Genomic DNA, 27,509 nt, shown 5'->3' on the forward strand with positions numbered 1-27,509 from the left:
AGTTGAGAATCAGCCATGAAAATATTAGTCTTGAAAGGCAGGATGTATTTTCATTAGAAGTGGAAGCTTTTGGCAGGAAAGAAATACTGTTCATGGCAGAGGGATACCAAAGAAGCCCCTGAAGAAAAGTGTTCCTGGCTATGGGATTCCATCATTGCCCTGTGGTGGATGACAGCTCCAGGCATTCGCTGTACTTTCCTAGGTGGAAAAAAACAAGGGAGATGGATTAGGAAAGCAATGTGGTGGTGAAGTGATAGAGCTAAAAGGGGTCTTCTGCCTGGAAATAATCCAGAAACTTCTGGGGGAGGGAACGACTTTCCCATGGGACAGGGTTAAATGGGCATTAAAAGGTCATCGTGATACCCTGCGCAGGAGTGGATTAAGAGTATCTAAATTATTCCTCTTCAAGTGCTTGTACAAGCTGCTTTTAAATACAGCAGTGCCAAATTTCCATGGGGGATCTGTCGTCTTACCTGACTCTCCCTGCTGTTAGAAAGCTGTCCTACATATCAATAGCAGGAGTCAGAAAAAGGTTTTATCCATGCCATTAGCCCAAGACTGTAAGAAGCAGAAGATTTTTAAGACCACAGAGAAATAAAATGTATTTCAAGCTACCTTTTTTTATTTCTACCTTCTCCATGAAGTCTTGATGTTAAAGGGAAAGTAGTGGAGCATCCCTCAAAAAACATCTTAGAAAATGTAATTGTTCTTCCTCCAGACATGGCAAAAGTCAGATCTGCTTGATAAATTCCAGTGTCTAAGTCAGTGAAACAATGGTAGGAGTTGTCTCAATGAGACAGGGAATCTAGCGTTACGAGGAATGAGAAATAAAACTCTGTTAAATCAATTTTCCTTTAATAATTGTATATCAAAGAAGGGTTTCAGGAGAAAAAAAACCAAAAAACAATGAAACTAACACATGCCAGCCAAATATTTTTTGATACTTTTGAAGAGACTATAAACATTTTCCCTGAAATTATGAATTTCCTGTGGAAATATAAATCCTCTAAACATTTTGAGCTAAAATTGTTGCCCTCCTGCAAGTGAATCTTCTCCAGTCAGAGCAGTGACAAGATCACCCACAGTATCAGCAGCCACCTCCCAGAATAATCACAACTTCTTTCATGTCTTCCCTCTAAAGACCCTCCCCAAAGGCCCCTCTCAAGTCAAGTATTTCAAGTGGTCTTTCTCTTTTCTGTGCCACTGATTGTCACAGACCCCAGAAGTTTAGGCTTAGCATGTACACCTCCTTAAAATAGCTGTCTGGGGACTAAAAGATAGGGCTGTGGCCATTGAGAGGTGGGCTAAAAATAACGACTTCCCCTCAAAAAGAAATTAATTTTAAGGCCTTTGCTCTGTGCTGGGCTTAAGCACTGTGCCAAGCAAAACTTGACTTAAGCATGTGTTTTGCCTTAAACAAACACTTAAAATGGATCTGAGGAATAAGAATGGATTTTGATTTAAGCACAGGCTTAAGTGCTTTGCTGAACCAGGGTCCAAAATTCTCAGTCCCTAACCTGTTGTTTACAGTTGGTCTTGGCATCTGTGTTGTAATTTTAAGGACATACAAAGGTTAGTGGAAATACTGAAGTGGCTTTGCTCATTTTAGGTGAACCTGGCACACATGGAAGGATTTTAGGAAGCATTTATAGCCCAAACCAGGAGGCTTTGTTGGCATCAAGCATCTTTCCCAGTTATTTGGTACATTCTAAATGTGCAGCTCACCACATGGCAAAAATTACTCCCTGTCCACCATGTGGTAGAAGGGGAATGGGACACAGGAAAGGCATTCAAAAGATAGAAAGCACTTAATTGCAACAGCCAAGGAGAGGCTTTCATCATGTGGCCATTCTGGATGACATTGGACATGCGACTGATTGGCACAGCATTATTTGGGTTTTTCACTTTGATCATAAAATTACCAGGAAAGGCTTAATGGAGTTATAAATATCTTGTTTCCATGAGAGTCCTGGGAGGATAATTATAGCACTGAAGTCTTTACAAAGATAGAGCATTTATAAAATGGTATTATCTGAGGTCTCCAATGGATAATGCAGGGAATTCTGCACTCTATTCCCAGCTCCCCTATTGACTCACTGTGCTCTTTGGGTGAATCACTTCATCCCTGTTTCCTCACACAGGGGTAATAATGACAATTACCCACTGCTGCAAAGTCTGTATGGCTTAAAAGCTGTAAGTGTTGCTCCCACTCATCAGAGCACTCCTGCCTGGTTATTGATAGCAATGGCTGTCTGGAAGGCTTTGGATGAGCTACATGTTTTCCTGATGTGTGCTACTGGTAAATTACACTACTTGTAGAGTTACAGTCAAAACACTCAGGAGAAATATTTTAAATGACTTAATTCACAGTTTTTAAGAGGATGATGAAACAACTGTACCTCCCAGTCTTCAGAAATACTTTAATGCAGAGCTTGGCATTTAAAGACTATGAACAAGTTTCTCGTTGAGTGAAAAGACAACTTCCTTTCATAAAACCAACCCCTACGGAGGAGCATTACCTAGAAAGTTGAGTAGCGTCTGTCTGTGAGTAGCAACTACACCTATACTCTAGCTTTCCTAGGCTGCACTAGGCTTTTCCTGTTCTAGAGACTCCATACATCATCTTCCCAGCTTTGAAAAAGGCAAGTGATGAAGGAGTGATGGCAAATGAGCAAATGATTGGGCCTGAGCTCACATGGGATACCTTGCTTTAAGGGCCTAACATGGATTTTGGTTACAAAAACCTAAACTTCAGTGCTGGAGAGGAGATCCTATATCTCCCATGAATAGCACTGTAACAGCCCTGGCTGCGATTGCAAACGGCTCCTGATAAATTTGAGAGAGATCAGAGCTCTCCTGTAGTGGATGGGCCTTTGGAGCTTGCTGTGCCTTTTTGCAGTGGACTGAAACAAAAAGGAGCAGATTCCTACCTGGAATGAAGTAGAACTGCAGATCAGGAAATGGAAATGTTTTACCAAGCACTGAAATGACATTTCTATATGAATAGTCCTGACAACAAAATTGCCCATTTTTCCAAAATAGAAGATCTTGATCTGGAGTGGGTGCATTCCTGGGGTGAAGGGAGGAAGAAAAGGCAACCTTACTACTTTTCAGGAATCTGCAAAACAAACCAGGAGAGTCTGAAGACCTAAGTTCTCTATATGGGCATTCTGCTTCCAAAAAGCAACTTTTAGGTAGTCTACAAAGGCAGAAAACATTTTTCTGAGTGCATAATACTCCGATCATGTAATCACAGCTGGGCAGAGAAATCAAAACCTAAGGAGGATCATGTTCTTCACAAAGCATCATTAGGGAATGGAAAGACTTGGCATTCCCTTTTTCCAGGGTCCTTGCTCAGAGGCAATTACCAGTGATCTCTGTGAAGATCTGACCCAAATAAGAGCCAAGAGAGGCTCTGTGGTTGTGGTCCCTCAGCACTGCATGTCCAAACTACTCTTGCTGTGGGGTCTTGCACTGGTAAAGCAGGATCCAAGTTGAAGATGGGGCTCTGAAACACCTTCCTCTCAAAGGTCCCAATTGTAGCCAGACTTGACTCATTTCAATTAAACACAAAAGTTTCACTGGGTTCATAGTGTTGGTTTTGTAACTGCTGACACAGATCCACAGGCAGTTTCAAGGCACTGGCCTTTTATCCGGCCTTCATTCTGAAGACCATCAATGCTCAGAAAAGCATTGTGTCCTTCTGTTCACTTGACACCACAAGGAAATCAAGTGATTTCCATTACTGTGACATGGCCTCCTGAATGTGATTTCCAGGTTAAAATGAGTAAGCAGTGCAAGATACTCAAAGAGTTCTGCTCTTTAAGTAATTCACTACAGCTAGAGATACTGCCTTTGATGCTCTTCTGCCCAAATCTTAGTATTATAATTTACTATTTTAAGCTTGTTTATAGAACTGGAATAATATGCAGATAAAAAAGGATAATTACTAGGGTGTTTTCAGGCATTAAAGCTGAGGTTTGAAGTTCCTTTTTCTGAGAAAATAAACCAAAGAATGTTTTACTATCTGAAAACCTGGCAACTGGTTTTACTTACCATGAAGTGAAATCAAGCACCACTTTGTTAAAAGCCAGTTTCATCACAATGATCTGGTTGTTCCTAAAAATAATAAAGAGGTCTGAATCAGCAGGAGATGGTTTTATTCTGTCCTTGGGGTATTATTCGATATACCCACCTAAATTTTTCCAGCAGACTCTGGCCTTGCAGCCTGGTTCAGAGGTTGCACATTCAGGCCTGTGGGTCTGTAGGAAATGAGCTCTTTACACACCCTCAAGCCAGGACAAATCCAAGTGATTTGTTGTAATCACATCTGCCCTGAGTTGCCACACTTGCACCTGGGAAGGTGCATTTATCCATCCACACAGAAACATTCCAGCGTTGGCATCTTTGTACATGGGCCAAAGGTGGAAGCTGGGCAAAGGTGGGAGCTGGGGCTGTCCTGCCTGCTGGGCTCTGAGCTCTCACAGCCTGGGGATGTGCCATGCCACTGGATGTCACAGCAGGCTGCTCCCCAAGGTGGCACTGGAGCAGTTAAAGGACACAATCAGACTAGAGGCCCTGCTTCATCTTTCCTTTTTATCTTCCATTTACTGTTTCTGTCCTCCCTAGGGACTTCATCAGTGCCCTTTTTTGCCTTTCCCAGCTCAGCTTACATTTTCCTTCAGGTTTTTCAGATATCCAGGCTGCCAAATACCTGTAAAGCTTTAAGCTGGAGTGCAACATGGCAGGGGTAAGCCTGGCAGATCAGTGCCTCAGTAGGAGATAACTCCTAAATGGACTGGCTGTCCTTTCTGGAGCTCTGTCACACTGCTGGGAGAGCAGGAGAAAGGGACAGAGCCTTCCCTCTGGCTGATGTGGAAGGAGGACACTCCTTAGAGGTTGCTCTGCTGCAGTGACTCAGTGCCATGGAAGCTGGAATTGCCCAAAAATATGTCACCAAGACTTGTTTCCATTTTGCCATCCCCAGTGTTCCCCTTGCCAGGACAGGGGCACTGGCATCATCCACTGTCAGTCACTGATGTGATCTCTAGAAAATCAGTGCTAAAATACATAAAAGCAATCATATAAATACAAGCATACACAAAGATAAAGTATGTAAGCAAACTGTCTTAGTAGAAGTGTTGAAAAATTAAGTTTTCACTTTTAGGCACAATTCAGGCTCAAAAATATAGTCTCAGTTGTTACTTACCTTCTTGAGCTGCTTATTTTCTATTAACTGGATGTGTATGTGGTGTCATGAGCTGACTAATAACACAGCCCTCTGCTTCCCATGATACTCCAATTATGCCTCCAGTAGTCACTTAAAAGTGTCAGAATAATGAATGAAAATTTCAGAGAAGAAAAAGAAACACAAGAAGCCTAAAGATTATGGATCATACCTTAAGAGACTGAAACATAGGAATTTTTGTAACGATCTCTCAATATAAACAAAGCTCCTTAAAATGACATTTTGGAAAGCCTTCCTGTGTCAATCTCCATAATTAAGGATAAAGATTAATAAAAGGCAAAGAAATCTCATACAGTGGACCTCTCCATCAAACCTGTCTAGCACTGCTTCAAAACTAGGGCTCCTAAATTCTACTTCTCAACAATTAATAAACATTAATAACCACACTATTTGCCTTATAGGAGTAAATTGTGTCTTGCAGTGAATTACATTCTGTGGCCTTCTAATTAGAACATATAAAAATAGAATTTCTGGTAGCTTTGTTTTCTTAGTTGCTTACATTCTGAAGCAAATTAAATAATCTATTCATAAGCTCAGTCTGTATTTAGATACCTAAATAAGCATCTTGATTTTTCAGAGCACCTACAACTCTGAGAGTCACACAGTGCTTCTGAAACCAGGCCATTTATTTAGGTGCCTATATTTAGGTACATGAGTTTGAAGCATTTGGCTTGAGGTCACATAGCTATGGCTCATTGCATTTTTTTATTTCCATTTGGGTCACAATGGGCAAGTCACTTCTAATAATTCTCATCACAAATATAAGAAATAGCAGGAGAGGTGGTAAGAATTACTTACTAAAAACCATCATGATGCTTAGCACTTCCTTAAAATACATGGAGTTTCCTTCACGGAGAATTAAAATCTGAAAAAAGAAGAAATCAGTGCATCAGAAAGGTAAGACAGTGTATTTAGAGACTGAACTTATGTTGTGGTTAAACTGTGCTCATTTCCTGGACTGAATTTTCTGACATCTTTGTCATGGCCTCTATAACCTTGTGACCATTTTGACAAGCCAGATGTCTCAGCTTCCTGTATTTTGACTGGGCAAATCCTAGAAACCAAGTGCTTCTACTTGTTAACACATGGCAGCAAACCACAGTTTATTCTTGAGGAATTTGGGCTGACATCATCAGTCATGCTCTTGAATTGTAGCAACACCTCCAAGACTGCTTTTGAATTTGCACAGTAGCTTGTACAGGCCTTGACCTTAATGAAACATTTTGACCTGAAATAAACAGTACAGGACTCTGCTGACAGAAGATCCCTTGGAAAAGGACATCAGGAGGAAAACACAAAATTTTAAAGAAACAAGGAAAAAAATTAAAACCTTGTATTTCAGCATCCTCATTCAAATGTGAGAATTTGCATCTGGCCATAATATTTCAGATCTGAGCGAGCTGCACTTGTACTGTAAGAATGTTGTTGGTTACAGAACAAAAGGTTTGTGTTTTTCTTTCTTGAAATGGAGGTTGTTTTAAAAGTCAATGAAACCTGGTTTTCCCCTTGATCTATCATGCATCTAGGCTGAAAAAACATCTCTTGGTTAAAAATATTCCTTCAACAGAAATGGGGACATGCCATTTTTGTTGTCTTTAAAGCTGAGGGTTAGCTACAAGATAGTAAAGCTCTGTTTTGTGGAACTTTATGTTAGATAGGGAATTTTTGCAATGTGAAATCAAAAAGCCCTTTATTTTTTTCTGACAGCTCTCACTCTCTGAAGTAGATGTAAAATGGAAAGATTCTTTGTTCCTGTTCTCATTGCCTTAAAAGACATGAGCTCCTTGTCTGACCTCTGTCTGCTCCTGAAGATGCTTAGAAACAACAGGGATTTGCCAGAGAGGGGATTTAGGGAGCAACAGAGCCAAATGCAGGGAGTGTCCCACTGCAAAGGTGGGAGCTCAGGGCTTCCAGAGCAGCGCCACAGGTTCTTATAGAATCACAGAACGGTTTGGGTTGGAAGGGACCTTCAGGATCATCCCATTCCATCCCCTGCCATGAGCAGGGACACCTTCCACTATCCCAGATTGTTCCAAGCCCCATCCAACCCGAAGCTAAGCACTTCCAGGAATAGGGCAGCCACAGCTTCTCTGGGCAACCTGTGCCAATCCCTCATCACCCTCAGAGGGAAGAATTTCTTCCCAATACTAACTCTAACCCTGCCTTCCTTCAGCTTAACATCTTTTTTCTTGTTCTACCACTCCATGCCCTTGATAAAAGTTCCTCTCCAGCTCTCTTGTAGTCCTTTTAGATGCTGGAAGCCCTCTCTAGGTTCTTCTTCACACTTGCCTGACCCCCACAGACCAGATTTGGAGAGAACAGACATCCCAGCTGGAGCATGTGCTTCTCTGCATCTCCAAGCTTCCAAAGAAAACAGCTCTGGCCCACGATCAACCTGCTCGTGGAGTAACGTGTGCAAGGGCACTACAGGCACTGGCATTTTACAGAAGGTCAAGGATAGTCTCCTTTCTTGCAGGAATTTTTTATTTGTGCAATTATTATTCCTGTACCCAGATCTATATAAACTGCTCTGTAGATAAAAAGCAAAAAGAGTGTTTGCTTTGCACCTTTTTGCTTTTCTCTGCAATACATAGCAGCTAAGCTGCAGACACTGGAGAGGTGTCAAGGCAAGGTTGTCTCAGTGCCCTGAGTGACTGGGTGATGAACTGGCAGATGAAGTTCAGCAGTGGTAAGTGCAAAGCAATGCAGAGGGGAAAAAATAAACCCAACCACACACACACAGACACTGGTTCCAGCACTGCAGAAGATCTGGAGACTGAAGTGGAAAGCCCTCTGGAAATGTCAGCGTGGGACTAGGAAGTGGTCAAAAAGAGGAACTGAATGTTAAGATGATGAGGGGACCCCCAGAGTCATTGGACTCTTTAGCCCCAATGCTCAGAGTTAGTCAAAGTCCTTTGGCCAGACAGCTCTTGTCTATTCCAGGATCCAGCAAAATTCAACAGCCATTTTAGCAGAATCAAAGTTTCAAAGTTAGTGTTTTCTTGTAAAATTAGAAAGGCTAGAGAGGATGGTGATAAAGTCTCCCACTGAAAACAGAGAAAACCACATGAGACTGAAAGAGAGATAGCTAAAGGGAAATCCAGTTAAAGGCTAGAAAATTATCACAGAATAGTTTAGGTTGGAAGGAATATAAAAGATCATATAATTCCAACCCTTGCCATGGGCAAGGACACCTTCCACTAGACCAAGTTGCTCCAACCTGTCCTTGAACACTTCCAGGGATGGAGTATCCAGAGCTTCTCTGGGCAACCTGTGCCAGGGCCTCACCACCCTCATTGTGAAGAACTTCTTCCTAATATCTAATGTAAACCTGCCTCCTCTCAGTTTAAGGTCATTCCCCCTTGTCCTGTAATGATGGTGAGAAGGTATAAACAATAAATTTACTGCCTCTGTAACAAAGGAACACTTAAGCAGGGATAAGACTTGAAGTTGTTTTTACACAGTGAAGAACTATCCTGTCACAGCACATTGTGGAAAGCAAAACCACAAATGGGCTCAAAAAGAGGTAAGAAGAATTCCTAGAGAACGGGGCCACTGGTAGCTACTAAGTGGGGAAACTTGGATTTAACCATGAGTTCCAAAAATCTCTGCCTCCCTAGTTGCTGGAAAATTATAAGGTAAATGGGAAAATACAGAGCCTATTTTTACACTGATTTACCAAGCATCCAGTCTTGGCTGCTGGAGACAAAAGACAAAGCTAGATGGATCCAACTGTGTTTTTTGTATCTTAAAAAAGTAACAGAAACAATCAAGATTATAATGCTGATAGAGTCAACATTAATTTTACTTGCTTTATCCACTCTAATCTCCAGACTCAGCCATTTGCAAGAAATCATAATCCATATCTGGCCAAGGAATTTGGGATTATCCCAGTGAGCAGAAATGTAAAAGATCAAGTATTGACTTCTTCAGCATCCACAGATTTTCAGGCATTACTTACTCATTTCTTCTGAAAAAAGGAAAATTTGTCACCAAAACATCTGCAAAGGCTGCAGGACTTAGCCTGGGTTTGTATTTTGATGATCAGAAACCAGGGTAACATGGTGGGGGGGGGGGCAAAATCTTTTGGTGACAGTGCTTCAGTTGTGTTGAAATTCCCTGTGGCTACTTCAGCACACTTGAGAGGCCACTTTTGCTTACAGATTAAATCTGGAGATGGGAAGCAGGTGCAGACTGAAGATAATGAGCAGCTCAGGATTTGAAGGAGACTGGCTAAGCCTGTGCTCTGGGATATCAGTAACAAACTCCCACTCGGTTCTGTGGGATGAGCTCACAGCACTGCTTGTGGATCCTGCAAGTAGCAGCTGTTTTATCACCTCCTTTGGTATCCTTTCCAGAATTACAGCTTCCTTCAGGTTTTGGCACTCTACGACTGCTTGGGTTGTGGGAAGATGGCCACAGCCTTTAGGAGGCACAGGGTGCATGGCCTGAACAGCTCTAGGGTAAAGGGTGGGACTCCACAAAGGACCTTCTCTCAATTGCTCTTATCCTGTTATTTTGGCAACACCATTTTTCCATGTCTAAATAATATATTATTTTGTGACCTTTCCTAATAGAAATCTTTAATGCTTGTAACAGGGAATGTTAAAATCCTTCAATTGTTGCCATTCTTATAATTATCTACTTTGAAGGAAATTTTACTGCAAACAGTGGAATTCATGGTTTTTTTCCCCTTCATCTTAGCAATAGTGCCTGGATGCATATAAACCTAAAGTGCTGACCTTGGCTTTCCTGATTTTTCTTGAGCATGGGTTAGCTTGCTTTCAAAATTGTAGAGATTCCTATTTTACCACAAGGAAAACATATGCTAGGGCAGCTTCATCCCAATGAAAACATTCCTCCCAATATGAAAATTAATAAAAATTGAGACACAAGACACAGTTAAGAGGATGGAGATAAGAAGGCACAAGGAAATTTTATAGCATAAAATGCAAGACAGAAAAAGCCCAGTGGATGCTCTTCCTACTCAGAATATTAAAATAACACATAATGCAAAGGGAACACACATAAATGGAGACAAATGAAAATATCCTACCAGGTTTAATTCCCAAAACAAAAACCAACAAGCAAATAATTTGATTTAAAAGCTGATTAGTTTATATAGTGACATTTTTGGTTCCATAGCTCGCTTTCTTTTCTGCATAATGCCTAAAGCAGTAAGATCATGGTCAGGGATTGGTATTTTAGGCACAAGGGCAAAACAATGAAAATAATAATTACTATTATAAGTTACCTATTATCCATTTAAAAATAAAAGTAGAACCAAAGCAGAAACCCTGAAAGAAGTCTAAACCAGATATGCATCAAGGCATAAGTCAGTCCTTAGTTAAGGGACCAGGAAGAAACTCTTCTGTTTCAAGTACAACAATCTCCAGGGCATTGCTCTTTGCTGTCTGCAGAGATGAGGTGGGATATGCTATTGATTTAATTCTTCACACCATTTATTTTCTGCTATTATTGGAAAGTACTGCTATAAATGGCACACATCTTTTTATATATTTTTAACTAATGGAGAATTATTCCTTACATAGATTTTTATAGGGTATTTAATAATTACATAGGCGTCTTCTAGTTCTTCATTTCATTCTATAGATTTTCAAAGCCATCTTTACAGAAACCTATTTACGTTTCTGTATTACCCTATTGATTAAATCCCTTTGTATTACATTCCAAAGCGAAGAGACCACAGAAAATCAGTATTAGCCTCTGACGTTTAGTAGCCTCGGATGTGCAGCTGGAAGAGAGAAAATAGCCCTTCCTTTAATAAAACATGCCTTGGGGGCATCTGAGGGCTTTCTCTTCTTTTTAAAATCATGACCAGCATCAGCCTTTTTCTATTGTAAATGTGATGTTCCTTTAGAGCCCTATAAATGTCCCTTCTGGTCTTGTCCATAGTGGGGAGATACCCCTGATTCACCTGTTAACCTGAAGAACTGGATCCATCCCAGATGGAGCTGGCTCCAAAACACAGTTTGGGTGTTGTTGGCCAGAGGTGGGAATGGTCTTGGGAGCTCCATCCTCCAGAGTAATTAGGACCCCTACAACATCAGCACGAGAGGGGCCTGAAGGGTTGTCACTAAAACCGTGGTGAGGTGCCCTGGCACTGTTTGGGCATCCATCCTACTCTGTCTGCATCCCATCCCACCTCTCCCCTATGTTATCCCATCCCACCACCCCTTCTCACTCCCATTCCATTCCATCTCATCCCACACCACCTCCCCCCTACTCTACCCTATCCCATCCATCGTTCTTGTTCAAATTCCATCCCATCCCACCTTTTCTCGCTCCCATTCCATCCCATCCTGTGTGTCCCCAACCTGATCCCTCCTATCCGACCTCATGTCTCCCTTACCTTACCCTAACCTACCCTGCATCTCCCTACTCCATTCCACCTGACTTCACCCAATCCCACTTATCCTCAGGGCGGGGGCACCGAAACCTTGAGGGAGAGCAGCTTTGCTACGAGAACACAAAACACTGCCTGGTTCCTACCGCTCCCTGTGTGCTGGGGTGCCATGAGCTCCTGCCCCGGCTCACCTGTGTCCCCTCACTGCCCTGTGCCACTCACCTGTCCCCTGTCCCCATTCACCTGTCACTTATCCTCGTTCATCCCTTGTCCCCACACCTGCCCTGCCCGGATCACCTGTCCCCACTCAGCTGTCCCCGTACATCCCCCGTCCCCTCACGGCCCCCGCCGGCCACCGATTCCCGGCGCGTCGCCGTGGGAGCTGGGGGCGTGGCCAGTGCTGTGGGAGGCGGGACAAACGCGCTTCTCGCGTTCTCATTGGCGACTCCTCCTGCCCGTTTAGGCGGGGGCGTTGCTGATTGGGCCGCCCCGTCCTCCCCCTTGGCGGGCGCGGCGCGGGCGGGCGCGGGGTGCTCTGAGGGAGCGTTGGGCGCGGAGCGCGGCGGACTCCGGGCGGGTGAGGGAAAGGCGAGCGAGCCGCAGGTAAGGGCACGGCCGCCTCCCCAGGGGCTCCTTCCCCGTCGGGGCCGCAGCGCTGTCCCGCAGACCTGGGTTATGCAACCGCCCCTCGGTCCTGCCCCGGCGCCGCGCTGCCCTCGGGGCGCCTTCCACCCGCAGCTCTCGGGGCGCGGGGGATGCGCGGCGAGCCCGCGGCCACCCGTCGGGAGGGGTCGGTGCCGGTGTCTCCCCCGGTGGGATGCGGTGGAGCTCGTGAGGAGGGATGGGGGCGTGGGAAGGAGGTTTGCGGCCGTGCCGAGAGTGCTGGGAGCAGGTCGGGGTCGCAGCCATGCGGACCCGGACCGGGCGCTCGGGCAGCTCCGGGATGGGCTGCGCCGCGAGCCCTGAGAGAGAGGCTTTTCTCGGGCTGCTTTAAACTTGGCTGCGGTATCCGAGGGGGAATGGCTTTAAAGTGAAGGAAGGTTGGTTTAAATGAAATATTATGATTAAGTTCTTTACTGTGAAGCTGGTGAGGCACTGGCACAGGTTGCCCAGAGATGCTGTGGCTGCCCTATTCCTGGAAGTGTTCAAAGCCAGCTTGGATGGGACTTGCAGCAACCTGGGACAGTGGAAGGTGTCCCTGCCCATGGCAGGGGGTTGGAACGAGAAGGTCTTTAATATCCCTTCCAACCCAAACCGTTCTGTGGTTCAGTGATCCCAAGCCAATATCATTTTATGCTTATATAAGAGGTAGCTATCCAAACTTGCTGGTTTGGGTTCTTTTCCTCACCTCTCCTAGATTCTTTTCTACCTCCTTAAAATATTGTGGTCCTTTGCTTCTTGAATTTGGAGTTTAATGAAGCTTCCTGAAATCAAATGTATGATAAGTTTATACAGCTGAAAGAAATCATATAAATGAGAATTGTAGTTTAATCAGGGGTTTTACTTTACACCAGCTTCTGTCTTAGGCTTTAAAGTTTTGCCCTTGGAAATGGTTCGGTCTTTGTTTAGCTAGTTAGAATGACTGTTCTGTAGAAAAAGAAAACTCCTTCTCTATGAAAATACATGATTAGTGTAAAGAAACTGCTGCATTTATTCTTTCAGTGAAACTAAATGATATGGTTGCACATCATCCCTGAACAGATGGAAGTCTGAATGCTGTGAGAATATAAAACAACCCAGAAAACTGCAAAGACATCTCAGTAAACAAGGACAGAAGAAGATTTTCTGTAGATGGTCATCTCTGTTAACTAATCATTGGTACCTTTAACAGCAGGATCTGTCCTATTCTCCTTAAACTCCCAAGAAGCTGTGCCAGCTGTGTGATCTAGTTTGTCTGTCTCTTTCCAAGTATTGTAGTTTGTGTTCAGATTCAGTAGCTTGGTTTGTCATTGTTTGTGTTGAAAATGTTTGTCATTGCATCGGTGTCCTTAATTTTTTTTTAATTTATAAATTACTTGATTGTGCCAGCAGGAAATCCTTTTAGAGGAGGAAACTTTGAAATTTTGTTCCAAGTCATCATTGTGTCCCAAGTATCTTCTAGGAGTTAAGCCCTGTGAATGACTCCTATTGCAGGTAGTTCTGGGTAAGATTTGGGGCAAAGTCCTGAATTTCAGTTTAGATGCTGGAGGGCTGCTAAACGAGTGTTCCACTGACCCCTGTGTGAGGTGACAGCTCTGGCTGAAGGCCAGTGATGCTCTAATGCTGTGTGCCCCTTATAAAACGGGCTTGCTTTAAATAGATTAGCATAGAGGCCAAGTGAAGGTAATCAGGAGGCTTGTTCTGGTTTCTTTGTGTTTGGGGAGGAGTTTTTTTTTTTTTGTTCTTTGAGTACCTTAATGTTGCCGTGGTAACTGTAGTGCCCGATTGATCGAAACTCAGCTTCTTGACCTTAAGAACAGCACAGGGAATCTTCATACCTGGCATTGGCTGCTCCAAAGTATGACCTTCCTGTTGTGCAATGGGACTGGAATTTTGGCTTGGTTGGGTTCACCAGTGCCTCCTTGATTGTTTTCTCCAGGGCTGGAGATGCAGATGCTCAGCAAGGTGATGCCAGATAAATCCCTTTGTGGCCTCGGGATACATCCCTGGTGTGGGAGGCACAGCTGAACCTTCAGTGTGATGTGCATGTCTTGGACTGCTTGAGCTGACCAGTCCTGCTTTAGAGGAATAAAACTGAATAGTCCCTTTGGATGTTAAAAGCTTCCAAAAATAGTTCCAAAGTCTCAGCTAAATTTAATGCGGCTAGAATGTCAATGGAAAGGATTAGAACATTTGGGATTTGCACCAGTTAGCATTTAGAAAAAAAAAAAATTAAAATCCTCTTCCTCATATTTGCCACTTTTTAAGAGGAAAAGTGGAGATTGGCACTATTTTTGTGTGGTGCTAACCAAACTGGAGCTCAAAGGTGAGTGGACTTCCCTTTACTGGTAATTTTGATTCCTGTAAAGGGAATTTGCCCAGGTGGGAGATCAGGAGTGAAGGCTGTGGGAGGGGGTCACTATAGTCCATGTTGCTTTTGAGGCTGCAAAGGTTCAGTAATCCTGTCAGGTGAGGTCCTGACAGGTTCTGCTCTTTCTAATTAAGTAAAAAGCCTCTATTTAAGTCCAAAGGAGCTTTCCACAGTGAAGAATTAGTGCCATTAAAAATAATGCTCATCTCCAGTGTTCACTGTGCAGAGTGGAACGAAATTCCAGTAAGTTACTCTGTGACCTTCCCTGTTATATTTGTGCCTTCTGACAGAGCCTTCAGTGTGGGGCCAGTTGGCTTCAGCAGGAGATGCAGCCCTAGGCTGACAGTGAAATTGGTGGCTCTGCTACTGTAAAGTCAGTGACTATTTTAAGTTAAAAATTATTCTTTCAGTAAATCTTATTCACCGGGTTTAATTTCTCCCCTCCTGCCTGTCCCCTGCCTTTGAATTGTGGTAAAAATTGCTTTTTTGGTGCTGTTTTTTTCAGTAGGAGCCAAGATGGAATCCCTACACTTTTCCTGGACCCTTCTAGAAAAGCAACTGCAACTTTTCTTTGTTTTTTTCCTTCAAATTTTCTTAATTCCTGCAGATTATGGTTTCCAGGTTTGCACTCAGGACTCAATAATACTTCTAGTTTATAGTGATTGTATTTAAAGCTTCTATTTGTAACGTTTTGTTTGCTTTATTCTATTTTTAGTCATGTTGTTTGTCATGGCAAGCCGTGCTTAATAAAAAAAAGTAAAGTTTCCTAGTGATTTGAAGAGATATGTGCCTGTTTCTTGATGTCCCTCAGGGATTCTTTTTAAAAACTCTAAAGACAGGAAAATGTTCACCAAGGAAATGCCTTATTAGTTTCCATAAAAACAGTGGATAAATCTATAAATGCTCAGTGATATAGAAGGCATTGGTCTATTCAGACACTTCATATACTCAAATTGTCTTCATTCAATACAATTTCTGCTGAAGGTTTTGGCTCTGCAGGGATCTGACTTCATGAGAAGATATACATCTTTGCCCTTTCAGTTTTACACTAAATAAGTGTAATTTTTCAAAGAGAAACTTCAGTGAGCTACTGCTGTTTTCTAGTGAATATAATTTTCTGCTGGCCTCTGTTAATTTTAATTAGAGGCATACTGTGTCTAAAAATAGTGGGGTAACAGAATGAACACAGAGCTCCTATTTGGAATCTCTACAGAGCTTTTGGTCACAGCATCTCCAGAGCTGAACACTGACATGACCTGATCTGTTGCAGTGGGAGGGGTGTTTGCCTTGTGTTTGGAGCTATCCCAAATTAGAAAACTTTGCACACCTGGACCATGGGAGGAGAAATTTAAAGTAACTCACATCAGTGTGAAGTGATGTGCAGGGTCTGGGAGGGAAATGGCTGCTGTGGTTCTCCAAGGGTTAAAAGTGCAGCACTCTTGGGGTTCTTATTAAAGTTGAGGGTCCAAACCTTACATCAAATTCAGAAATAACACAGAAAGCTTTAAATAAAGGGAATAAATGGATGTGGCAAGTGTTCAGCATTAGATGGAAGTTACATGAAGTTCTTGGGCTCAGATTTGAATCCACTTCAGTGTCTCAGACTTTTCAAGTGAGCAATCCTGACAGTTTGCTGTCATGATCCCAGTTAGGATCTTGGATAATTTAGTATCAATATTGGTGCTGGATGATGCCTGTATTACTGCATTATTTTTAATTTTTTTAATGGCATTGCCACTTCTTTTGAAATTCTGTATGGCAACTTGTGGTATCTCAGGTATCTGAAAAATTTCCTGATTTGGGAGGGGAGAAGCAAGTGCATAACTCAATTTGAACTCATTGCATTTTAAAAGGAAGATAAGTACAGTTTACTATTATGTGGGGTTTCTTTGTTTTGTTTGGTTGGGTTTTTTTTGTAATATAAAAAGGATCCTAAGGGGATGAAGTTAACTTATTTTGTCAGAAGCTGTGGAAAGGAGCTTTAACATAAATGGGAATGTGATCCAGTGATTGTATTATAGCTACATAAAAGATTACTTTTAATTGAGATTATTTTATATGGAAATCCAGTTTATGGATGATACATAACTTAATTGTTTAAGGGATTTGAAATGTAAATTCTTTTGTTCTAAATTAGTTGAATAATTGGAAAGAGAATATTTTTTTTGTCAGAGGACTGCCTAAAGTGGCTAAGTAATTTCAAAGAAGCCACAAACTGCTACCAACAACATGATACCTAAGCCTTAAGGTTTGACAGACATAATAAAGGATATGTACGATTTTTTACATATATATATGTATGTACATTTTTGTATGTGTAAAATTACTCATAATATGGAAAATGTAAGATTTCCATCTTATGCCTGAGGATAACTTTTGATTGAAGTCTGCTAACAAATGTTGATTCAAGTATGTTTGTCCCCTCTGATTATTGTTGAGCTCAGGCTCATAGGCAGTTTATTTCTCTTGGGGAACATGTATGTATTTTATTTGCCAGGTTTTAACCGTGATGCTGTGCTTTGGATGGTGCAGTCCATGGCAAAGGAAAAATCTGTGAAACAACAGCTATTCCATACAGATATTCTTAACTGTCCCATCATAAATTGGGCAGAGGATTTAAGAATCAAGGTGTTATAAGTTTACTTGCTAGTGGAGGGAACACCGATCAGAAATCTGTATCTTAAGAGTAGAAGATGCCTGTGCAGGCACAGACACCTACCTGCAAGTCTGTAAAAAGAGCTGGTCAAAAGGCCTCTGAGACTGACTTTCTTAAAAAGACTTGGCCAATACCCAAGTCCCGCTGGGCAAATATGTCTCAATAATTGGCTGGAAAAAAACAAGCTTTTCCTGTCCAAGAGCTCTAGCAGAGCAAAACTACTGCTACATGATGTAAATATTTATTAATTTCTCCTCCTGGCTGCTGCAGAGTATGTTCATTTTGTTATTGGTTAAAAACCTGAGCTTTGTGGTTGTAACTTAAAATCCTGTTCTGTTTTGTTGTTTGTCATAGTGGTTTTGTTGACTTCCTAACTTAGAAGCTTTCCTATGTAGTACTTTATTGTAATATGGCTCTCCCAGGAGAGAAAATAAGCAACTGTTTAGTGAGGAAGCCTAAAGACTTTCCTGACTTCTATCAACAGATTGAGATTCTTTGCTTCTCTGCCCACACTAGTAGCTTTGTTATGCCTTGGGAAAGGAGATATGAAACTTGTTAGCTTTAACATTCATAATCCAAATTCCTTCAACTTTAGTGTGTCAGTTTCTGTGGCTCTCAGATGGTCAGAGTCAGAGTCTTCCCTGGCTGCAAGTTGTTTGCCTGTTGTGAATGAAATTCTTCCCACAGACTGGCACAAGCCTGCTCTGTGATGTAAATTGTGTTTTGTAACACACTGGGCTTGAAGTTCATTTTCATAAAGCTAATGACACAGGCTAGACATGATGACAAACATGCTTAGAGACAATTATTTTTGGAGGAGATCATTTATTAATGCCTTTTGCTAGAGAAAATAATACATTCTGATGTGAAGTTTCTGGCTGGTGTGGGAAGTTCTTTGTAGTATTTCCCTGGATGTGTTTCCCATGAAATGTACAGTAATACAAAGCTTGAGTGAGTAGGTTCAAATATGAGGGGTAATGTCGCTGTGATGGTCAGCTCTCTACACTAACGTGTACTGCTGGACTTGTAGCCATCTCCTCTGCCATTTGTTCAGGCTTCTTCTTTCCAATTAGAATTTAATTTCTAAACTGAAATTAGTTGGAGGTAGTTGTGCTAATATTGGACTGAGCTGGTGAAAGGAAGGTGTGTATTTGATGGCCTGAAAACCCGTCCTCAGGTTAACACAGTACTTTTGAGCCCGGCTTCAGCTTGTGTTCTTGAGAACTTCTGTCATTAGCCCTGAGACTCCAGCAGTAAGAGTTACTGATATTTCCATAACCTTATGTTATGGAATGATGTGCTCTGTCGTCAGCCAAATCTCATTTCAGAGCAGAGGTTATATGAAAGGCACAGCCATAGCAAATTAGCTCCATAATTTAGCTTTACTGAGATTAAGTGTAATAAGCCCATATGGTTTAATTTTGGACAGCAGTCCTATATAGTGTGTTTGAGCTAATATTTACAGCTATTTATAGAGAATAGCAAGTATGCAAGAGAGCAAGGGCAGAGCAGAACAGATGAGCATGCTGAGTTTATGTAACTCTAACTGCTTGTGTCATGAGGAGGAAAAGCTGCTAATGATTGCATATTGTTATTGAAAGAAACAAGTAAAAGGGAATAGATTATTATCCAATAAACTTGTAGTTAACTTACTGGGGCTCTGTAGAAGCGATAGGTTGGTCTACTAAGGACTACTAAATACCTGATTTTATACTAATTAACATACTGATCATTAATTGGACCTTGACTTACTTCCCTTGGCTGGCATGTAGCTTACCCTCATAACAACAATAGTGATATCATTTACTGTATGGGCTCATTATGTGTGCCCATCGTTCTGCGTGCCTTAAAATTACCTTTCTATACTGATGCATTTGGGATAAAGGCTCCAAAATCAGCAGGAATTTCTTAAAATTGCTGAAAGTCATATTGAGTCCATTCTTCCCTTAATTTTTTTTGCTTCCTAGTGTGATTAAGATGCAAAGAAATTGCTAATGGGCATGGAAACCAGTGTAAGTTCTGTACTTAAACTGTAGAAAAAATTGGCTGTTCTTTGTAGCAGAGATGTGTCTTGGCTGTACTGGTTTTTGATGATGGCATGTTCGTGCTGCTCTCCAGAAGAGTCTTTTGTTTTGTTTTTTCTTTTTTTTCCTTGATGCCTGATTTAAATTTCAAAGTTATTTTCAATGTTCTTCTTACCCAGTGCATTGTGCTTCCTGAGCTGGCTGCAGACTCAGAAGCACCAGTAGCCTTCCCAGCAACAAACAGGATTCTCTTAAACCCAAATACAGCACAGTGTTTTCTCATAGGACAAGGGGCCCCTAAGTAATGTCTCTTCTGCTTGTGTTCAGAAGGTTGTACTGATATGTTTAGGCCTTTCCTGTGCTAATAAATGAAGTTGAAGCCAAGCTCCTGTTTGAACCTTGGTGAGACTGGTCTTAGTGCCCAGTGTCAGAGGCCAGTTCTTGCCTTGAAATAGTGTGAAATTTACTTTCTGCAAACCGAGCCCGCAGACTGAAGAATCTCTGGGTTAACTTGTGGACGTGGAATGTTTAAATACAGAGTGTAACTGTGTTATGTTATCTTCTCCATGCTGCCAGGGATGAGGGGAGATTCCTACTTCTTTGGAATGCGGGGCCTTGGCCACTATGGCTGCATCCCGGAGGATGGAGGGCAGTTCCTACTCTACTCTATCAATGGAGACAACGGCTTAAAGAGATGTTTTGCAGAGGAAGATTTTCATGAAATAATTGATTTCAATGATCTCCCGAATTCTCTCTTCGCCTGTAACGTTCACCAGTCCGTGTTTGAGGATGAGGACAGTAAGGTACAGTGTCTGTTTCCATGTTTTCCCTGTAAGAGAAACTTACGCTTTATATCTGTTTATTGCGATCGGTGAAACAGTTTAATTTGTCTCATGCAAAGAAACTTGATCACAAATATGACTTCTTTCTAAGGTGATAACATTTGCTGTGACATTTATTTCAAGAGTTTAAAAGCTGAAGTCAACAAAAAAAGATTTTCTTTTGTTGAGAAATGCAGGTTGTTCATGGCAACCTTGGCTGCAGGGATGGTGGGGATGGCAAAATCAAACGTGATGGTTGCTCCTGCTTGCTGATCACAGACGACTGGGATGGGAGGCTGCCTTTCTGCATTTTCTCTTTAGAATTAGAGAATCCTTAGGTTGGCAAAGACCTTTAAGATTGAGTCCAACCATTTACCCAGCACTGCCAAGCCCACCACCAGACTGTGTCGCCAAGTGCTGCAGGTACACATCTTTTAAACCCCTCCAGGGCTGGTGACTCAACCCTTTCCCTGGGCAGCCTGTTCCAATGATTGACAACCCTTTTGGTAGATAAATTTATCCTAATATCCGAGCTAAACTTCCCCTGGCATGCCTTGAGACCATTTCCTCATGTCTTATTGATTGCTAATTTGGAAAAGAGACCATCACCTGCCTCACTTCAACCTTCTTTCATGTACTTGTAGAGAAGAGAGATAAGGTCTGAAGTGTTTGAGGTTACCTGTAATACTGTGTTCTCACTGTCATTCACTTTAGATTTTCTAGATAAAAAAGACATGAGAAACTTAATGAAAATATTTTGAACTCTGCAATTAATCTAAAACAGAATGTTGAGAACAACATGGTCTTAATAATAATAACAATTTAAAAAAAAAATCAACTTTTGGAGGAAGCATTCAGTTCCTGTTTCTTAGTCTTCTTTCTGACTGAGACTTCAGGAATATAAAACTGATTGCTTGGGGCTTTATTGTCTGATGAAATGAGTCTGAGCTAATTGTTATAGGCACATCTGAAGCTACTTGAGGGTCCTTTTCAGAATTTTCTATTCAGAAACAAACTGGCAGTGGCACAGTGGATTTTGGCTGAAACTGTCTGAGGGATCCAGATAAAACTACAAAGTCACTGGGACCAGAGCTGGCCAGAATGGATAAAGGATTTTTAGAGGGGGAATTACCAGATGAAAGAGAAATAGAACAAGATTTTGAAGGATACAGGCTTCCTGTTAAAGATACTGAAAGTGGTGTCTGTTAAGGCTGCACAAGTAGAATTGTTTGAGTTTAGTTTTTTAGGTGTCTTTGTCTTCTGTAATGATGTCTTATGAATGTTTGAGTAATACAGATTAGTGCTGTGATATGAGCTTTAAAATGGGCATTTATATGTTAAAAATCCTTCACTCTAAATTGCAATTTTGGAAAACAGTGCCCTATTTTATTGAATAGGCCTTTTGCTAGTAAGCATCTTGCATTTACATTCTGCCATTTTCCAGAATTTTCTCACCGTCTGGTAGTGAACTTGACTAAAGTTGAAGGGGTCTGAAAGTCCAGTTTTAAAGGAAGAAAACAGAAGCCCACCTAGAAGTAGAGAATCTTTCTCTTCACCCTGCAGAGTTTCTATCCCCACTTGCTCCTGAGCTTTCCCTTTTGAGAGCTGAATTCTGGTATTTAGCTGATGGCTTAGTTAGAAAATGCAATGGGTGATTATGTAAGTATGTGGGATAGCAATCCCCAAAGACTTGCAGGACTTAAGGACGTGTCTTAAGAATAGCAGCTGTGTTGTAGAGGTGGATATTCTGTGCCATGTGCAGGTCTGTAAATGCCCTGGCCATGCTGTGGGTTGAACAGCTCTGTTTGCAGGTAAGTGGTTACTCCTGTAAGTCTATATTTAACAAGATGGGATTACCTTCAGATTTCTCATTAAATCCAAGAACCTGGGGAGTTGATTATGGTTTTTATTATTCCTGTAGAACATGTACTTGTGTTCCCAGTTGATTAATACCCATAATCCTTTCTATTAATAACTGTTGCTGCAAGATAAGAGCACACATGAATTCAAAATAAAATATTGTCAAGTTGCTAAGCTAAATTTTAAAATCTCACACGATCACTATTCATAAATGCTGCTAACAGTCATATCTTCAATTATATTTTGATCCAAAGTATATGTAATGGTACAGTAAACTTCTAAAAGGAATGTACTACAGTAATGGTTATATCTGCAATTGTTTAATTGTATTCATTCTACAGAAAATAAAGCTTTTTCTAATGTGTTTTTCACTTTTACTCCTGACCTGCACTTTTAGGACGAAAGTGAAGGTATGACTGGAAGTTACAAGTTAGCTAGTAAGGGAAGCCAGAGAAGCCTGTCATTGTAAATGTCTGGTTTGACTTGGTACGGAAAGTTCTGAGTAGCTTTAGCATGGAACAGCATTAATGTAAGGAATTTACACTATCAGTTTTAAAGTTACGTTATCTGAAGTGTTTAAGGGGCTGAAATGTCCAGTTCAAACTTCTAACACACAGATATCTAAGCAATACACTCACTGAAGACAGGTTTTATTTTGAAGGCATTTAACTCCTTTGTATCAGATACGGGGTAAATTCCAGATTGTGCTTGAGTGTGGACTTGCAGCAGCTAAGTCTGTACTGGGGATAAGCTGATTCGTTTTGTTCTGAGTCCTGAGTCAGAAATACCCTTTCACCAGTGTTGTTTGTCTACAATCCCTCTTAGAAGGGATTCTGTCTCCTGTCAAAAGCAATGGTGGCACCTGCAGGGAGCCTGAGTTCAGACATTCGTTTTATGAAGGTGAGGAATTCTGGCAGCTGAAGGCTGTGTCCTTTGCAGGGAAAGACACAGGCTTGGGTTTTCTCCTGACTGTCACCCTGAGGTCTCACCATCCTGAACCTGAAGAGTTGTGGACTCTGGAATCTGAAGATGAGTTTGCCATCAGGCTTCAAGGAAGGTGCTCAGGACTGACTGCCCTTAAACACTGAAGAAAAGGGGAATATAGGTTAATGCTACCTGTAGTTGATGTTGCTTCAGTAACAGAGCATCTGGTAAAAAAAATATTTCCCTGCCTTCCAGGCTGTGTTCTTGGAAAGAAATGTGTGCTTGCATCAGGTGAATGCCCCAGATAACTGGGTTGATAACGTGGGCATTTAAGGATTTGTGCAGACTGGTTTAGCAGCTTGCTGCAGCTGAGGGGAGGGTGGCTTTGCTTATCTCCACTCCCATCATGGACAGCCTGCACCTTCCTATGGAAAATGAAATTGTTCCTTCTTTACAGTGTGCTAGAAAATACAGAGCTTTTCAGTTCCTAAGACCCAGCAAAGGTGTGGAGAAGATTATCCAGCAGGATAACCTGTTGCAAAGCTGGGATCACATTCAGTTGTGTCCCTGTCGCTGTCCTGTGCTCTGATCATTTGTTTTGGCATAAAGCTGTTAATGGTAGGGGCAGATTAATTTGGTGTTTTGGAATGTACAGCACTGACTTGGTTGGGTCATGGAAGTGTTATTGTAAAGAAGCTAAAAATAAAATTACTCATTAACACTGGGTTTTGTTGCATTCCTCTTGGAAAAACTGATGGGACTATTTATGTGTGAGCAAGATATGGCAAAATTGAGACTGATTTTTGGCTGGTTGTGTGACTGAATGGGAGGTGCTACTCCTTTTAGCTTTCCTGATGGAGCAACTGTGTTGATGAGCCAAAGGGCATGACTGATAACTCCTGAGGGTATGCGAGTGTTTCAACAGTTAATTGCTACCCATAGCCCTTAAACTTCGGGTAGTAACCCTTTTGTTGTGCTTTTGTTATGCATGTATCACTGTTTTGTAAAACCAACCTTTCTGTTCTGTGACTTGAACTTCCTGCGGGCTGGGACTAGTAAACACACTGTCAAAGTGAAGCATCTTTGTCTCTTAGGATGGTTTCTTCAGATGCTGTAGTGCCTCAGGAGATGCTTACACAAAGCTGTCATTATTAGAATATGTTTTCATGGGGGAAGGATGTGTTTCCTCAAGCTTTTTAGAAGCTGCATGCTCCTTTTTTTCCCATTCTTTGGGCTCAAATTGGAAGTAGCACCGATTAAACTTGATGGTTTTATTTCAGATAAAGAATGATTCATCAGTTTCTGAGCGTTTTAGTTATGGTGAAACTGCCTAGGCAGTGATAGCCAAAGTCCACCAAGTGCTTTTTCTTGCCAATGTAATTTAAACCAATAGGAGATACTGTTACTATTTCTGCGTGAGAAAATACTGATCAAGTGTGTCCAGTTCTGGAATTTCCAGCGTGAGGAAGAAACAGACATACTGGAGGGTGGCCACAGAGATGAAGGAATGGGAGCCTGTCTGCTCTGAAGAAAGGCCAAGGGAGCTGTGCCTGTTGAGCTTGGAGAAGGCTCAGGTGGATCTGAGCAGTGTGTGTGGACACCTGAAGACAGGGTGCAAAGAAGGCTGATCCAGGCTCTTTTCAGTGGTGCCAAGTGCCAGGAGCAGAGGCCATGGACATCAGCTGAAACACAAGAAGTTCCCTCTGAACATCGGGAAACACTTTTTTGCTGTGGCACTGATACCACAGGATGCCCAGGGGGGTGGTGCAGTCTCTCTCTCTCTCTGTGGAGATATTCCAAAACTCTCTGGATATGGTCTTGGGTATCTAAGCTCAAGCTGGCCCTGCTTGAGCCAGGGGTGGATTGGAAAAAATTACCTCCAGAAGTCCTTTCCAACATCCTCCAATCTGTGATTCTGTGAACATCTGTTGAAGTGTATCCTAATTCTTCTGATGCAGAGGGCCAGTGTGGGAATGCAAGATTGGGGACTGAAGGTGATTAAAAATGCATTTTCTGAACCATGAGCTTAATGGAGGTGAGGTGGGGCAGGAAGGAGAAAAGTCAAAGTAACAAACCAATGGAAAAGATAATCCTATTTTAATAGAAGGACTTTACTATGAAAACAATTACTATTTTCATGAGGGATTCTTTCACTTTACAACTATTTACATATATTGGATGATTGCTTGCTCTTACTGCAGAAGCCTCTGTTAGACTTCCTTTGGCTTTCTTTTCTTAAGATGTGTTATTGAACTTGGATCCTGAAAAATATTTAAGGCTCCCTCAGGTGGGTGCTGGAATATTTGTCCAAGGGTGATGCTTTAAGAGATCTTTGTAGCCTTACTTGTAAAGGCTTTTTTTCCTTTGTACTTGCATTCAGATTTCTCAACAAAGCACATATTCGTGCTGCTATTTTTATTTTTAAGGTTCAGTGAAAAGACACTGGACTGCTCACTGGTTTACTGTGTTGTCTTTATTTTTATATGTTAATTCTGGAACTGAAACTTTCTGCTGATGCTTTGACTGAAGCAGATAATTGAAATGTGTCTGTTCAGTGCTCCTTTTAAACAAAGCGGAGCCAGTGTGTCTGCTGCTATGTGTGAAATGTTTCTTCGGTTCCCTTTTCCTATGGGCTAATTCAAGATGATGCTCTGGGAGGCTCTAGGCAGGTTTTGTGTCTGCAGGGGAAGATCTGTTCCTTTTGACTTGAGTTTTAAGCATCTAGATTGTGAAGTCAGAATCTCTTTGTTCATATTACATCACTGAAGCCTCTAGGTGTTGAGTCATCATTATATTTAGAGAGTGGCACACTTCTTTTTAGTCCAATATTAGTAGTCAATCCTGGACCCAGTGGAAGGTCACCCTAGCAAAGATGAAGTCAGGCTCCAAGGCTGGAAAGGAATGCAGACTTCACTCTGCCTTCCTGGTACACTTGCTGTTCCTTTGTTTTACTTTCAGTTTTTCTACCTTTTAAGGTTGGTGGTGGTTGATATGATAACATTATCAGAAGCTGCCACTTGAAGCAAACTGTGCCTCGTGCTGTGGAATCTCTACCAACTTTGCTTTGTTCTGCTTTATAAATGGGATCAGTGTTACTCCCTGGCATTCTCTGAAAATAGAAGTGTTTCTTTACTATACTCTGTCTATACATCTGATAAAATGAAAATACAGAGAGCTTGTAAACAGATGCTGTAGGAACAGTGTCCTTCATGAATCAGAGCTGCCCTCTGGGAATCCTATTTTGCACTTTTCCCTGGGTGCTGGCTTGCAGACAGCCAAGCACTGCTTTTTTTGTATGATCATGGAAGCACTAAAATAAAGCTTTAGGAGGCTGTTCTTGCTCTGAGAAATATGCAGTCTAAAGTTCTTTTTCCATTGCTTTGTTTCTTTTCTGTAACTAATTTAAAATACTTTTCCTACGAACCATCTCTGAGCAATCCAGTGTTTTGTCTGAAAACACCTGTGACCTTCCCTGCTCTGCATTTCATATTCCATCTGACTGCTGAAGTGGTAAGCCTGACTTTTTCAACCTCATTATGCAAGTTCTTTCTACAACTGGAAAAAGCTGTTGATATTTGGCCTTAAAATGGCCTTAAACCAAAGGAGGGTAGGCTGACATTAGATACTAAGAAGAAATTTGTCATTGTGAGGATGTTCAGGCCCTGGCACAGGTTGCCCAGAGAAGCTATGGCTGCCTCATCCCTGGAAGTGTTCAGGGCCAGCTTGGATGGAGCTTGGAGCAACCAAGTGGTGTAGTGGAAGGTGTCCCTGCCCATGGCAGAGGTTGGAACTAGATCATCTTTTTAGGTCCCATCTAACCCAAACTGTTCTGTGATTCTGTATTTGTCATTCATAAACCTCCCTCCCTTTTACCCCATGGTGTAGCTGCTGGACCTTGATCCCAGCTCTGTGTTGGCGCATGGAATGGGATGTGGTGTTACAGCTCCTCCCTGTAGGTGTTGTTCCTGTGCTTTGCTCACAGGTCAGGTGTTCTGTTGAGGAGCTCAGATAAGAGAAGCAGTAACTTGATGAAGTTGGATGTCCTGTAGCATGTGACTGGCAGTAAGATCCACAAAGCATCTCAGTGTCTGTAACTCCTTCTGTCTCAAGCCACAGCAACCATAAGGAGCTGAGGTTTTACTGGAGAAGGGGCAGTAGGGAAGTTCACCTTCACTGACATTTGGGATCTGTTGAGTATTCATTCTAGTTTGGAGGCAGAAAATGAGTTAATTTTGATTGGTGTATTTTGCATATTCAGAATGTCAATGCATATTTATAAGGAGATTATTTAAGGCTGCTCTTGTAGCTCTTAACAAGACAACTTGAATTTATGTATGTGTATAGGGTCTGATGGTAATTTCCTCTGAGGCGATCTGCAGAATTTCCAAAGGAGCTGTAAGGAGTTGTCAGTCTAGTTTAGGCATTCCTTCTGTCTTCTGTTGGGTTGTTCTGGAGATTATGCTGTTGGTGTGCAGGAATTTCCCAGCTCTGAATATTCCTCGGTTGAATCCATGTACAATCCTGCTCTGAAAATGTGGTTTGGTGTTTTTGTGGTGGTGCTGATGTTGTTTTTTTCTTTTTAAACAAAAAAAAAACCCT

The 27,509-nt window shown here is 41.8% G+C and overlaps 1 protein-coding gene and 1 long non-coding RNA gene across 3 annotated transcripts in view; both read left to right on the plus strand.

Moving 5' to 3' along the window:
* Positions 1-9,534: 9,534 nt before the first annotated feature.
* Positions 9,535-11,224, plus strand: LOC138108721 (uncharacterized). Its single transcript, XR_011150062.1, has 3 exons — positions 9,535-9,593; positions 10,608-10,675; positions 11,165-11,224. It is a non-coding gene; the product is annotated as an uncharacterized lncRNA (long non-coding RNA).
* Positions 11,225-12,125: 901 nt separating this feature from the next.
* Positions 12,126-27,509, plus strand: part of RCAN2 (regulator of calcineurin 2) — an 85,658-nt gene continuing 70,274 nt past the window's right edge. The window contains exons 1-2 of one of the 2 annotated variants that reach the window (XM_069011756.1): positions 12,126-12,218; positions 19,882-20,108. In XM_069011756.1, the coding sequence (XP_068867857.1) occupies positions 19,884-20,108 (225 nt within the window). In that variant the 5' untranslated portion in view covers positions 12,126-12,218; positions 19,882-19,883. Of the gene's footprint in view, positions 12,219-19,871; positions 20,109-27,509 lie in introns of those variants that run through there. The other variant, XM_069011755.1, reaches the window with a different exon arrangement.

The sequence above is a fragment of the Aphelocoma coerulescens genome, chromosome 3, assembly GCF_041296385.1.
Source record: "Aphelocoma coerulescens isolate FSJ_1873_10779 chromosome 3, UR_Acoe_1.0, whole genome shotgun sequence".
NCBI classification, from domain to species: Eukaryota; Metazoa; Chordata; class Aves; order Passeriformes; family Corvidae; genus Aphelocoma; species Aphelocoma coerulescens.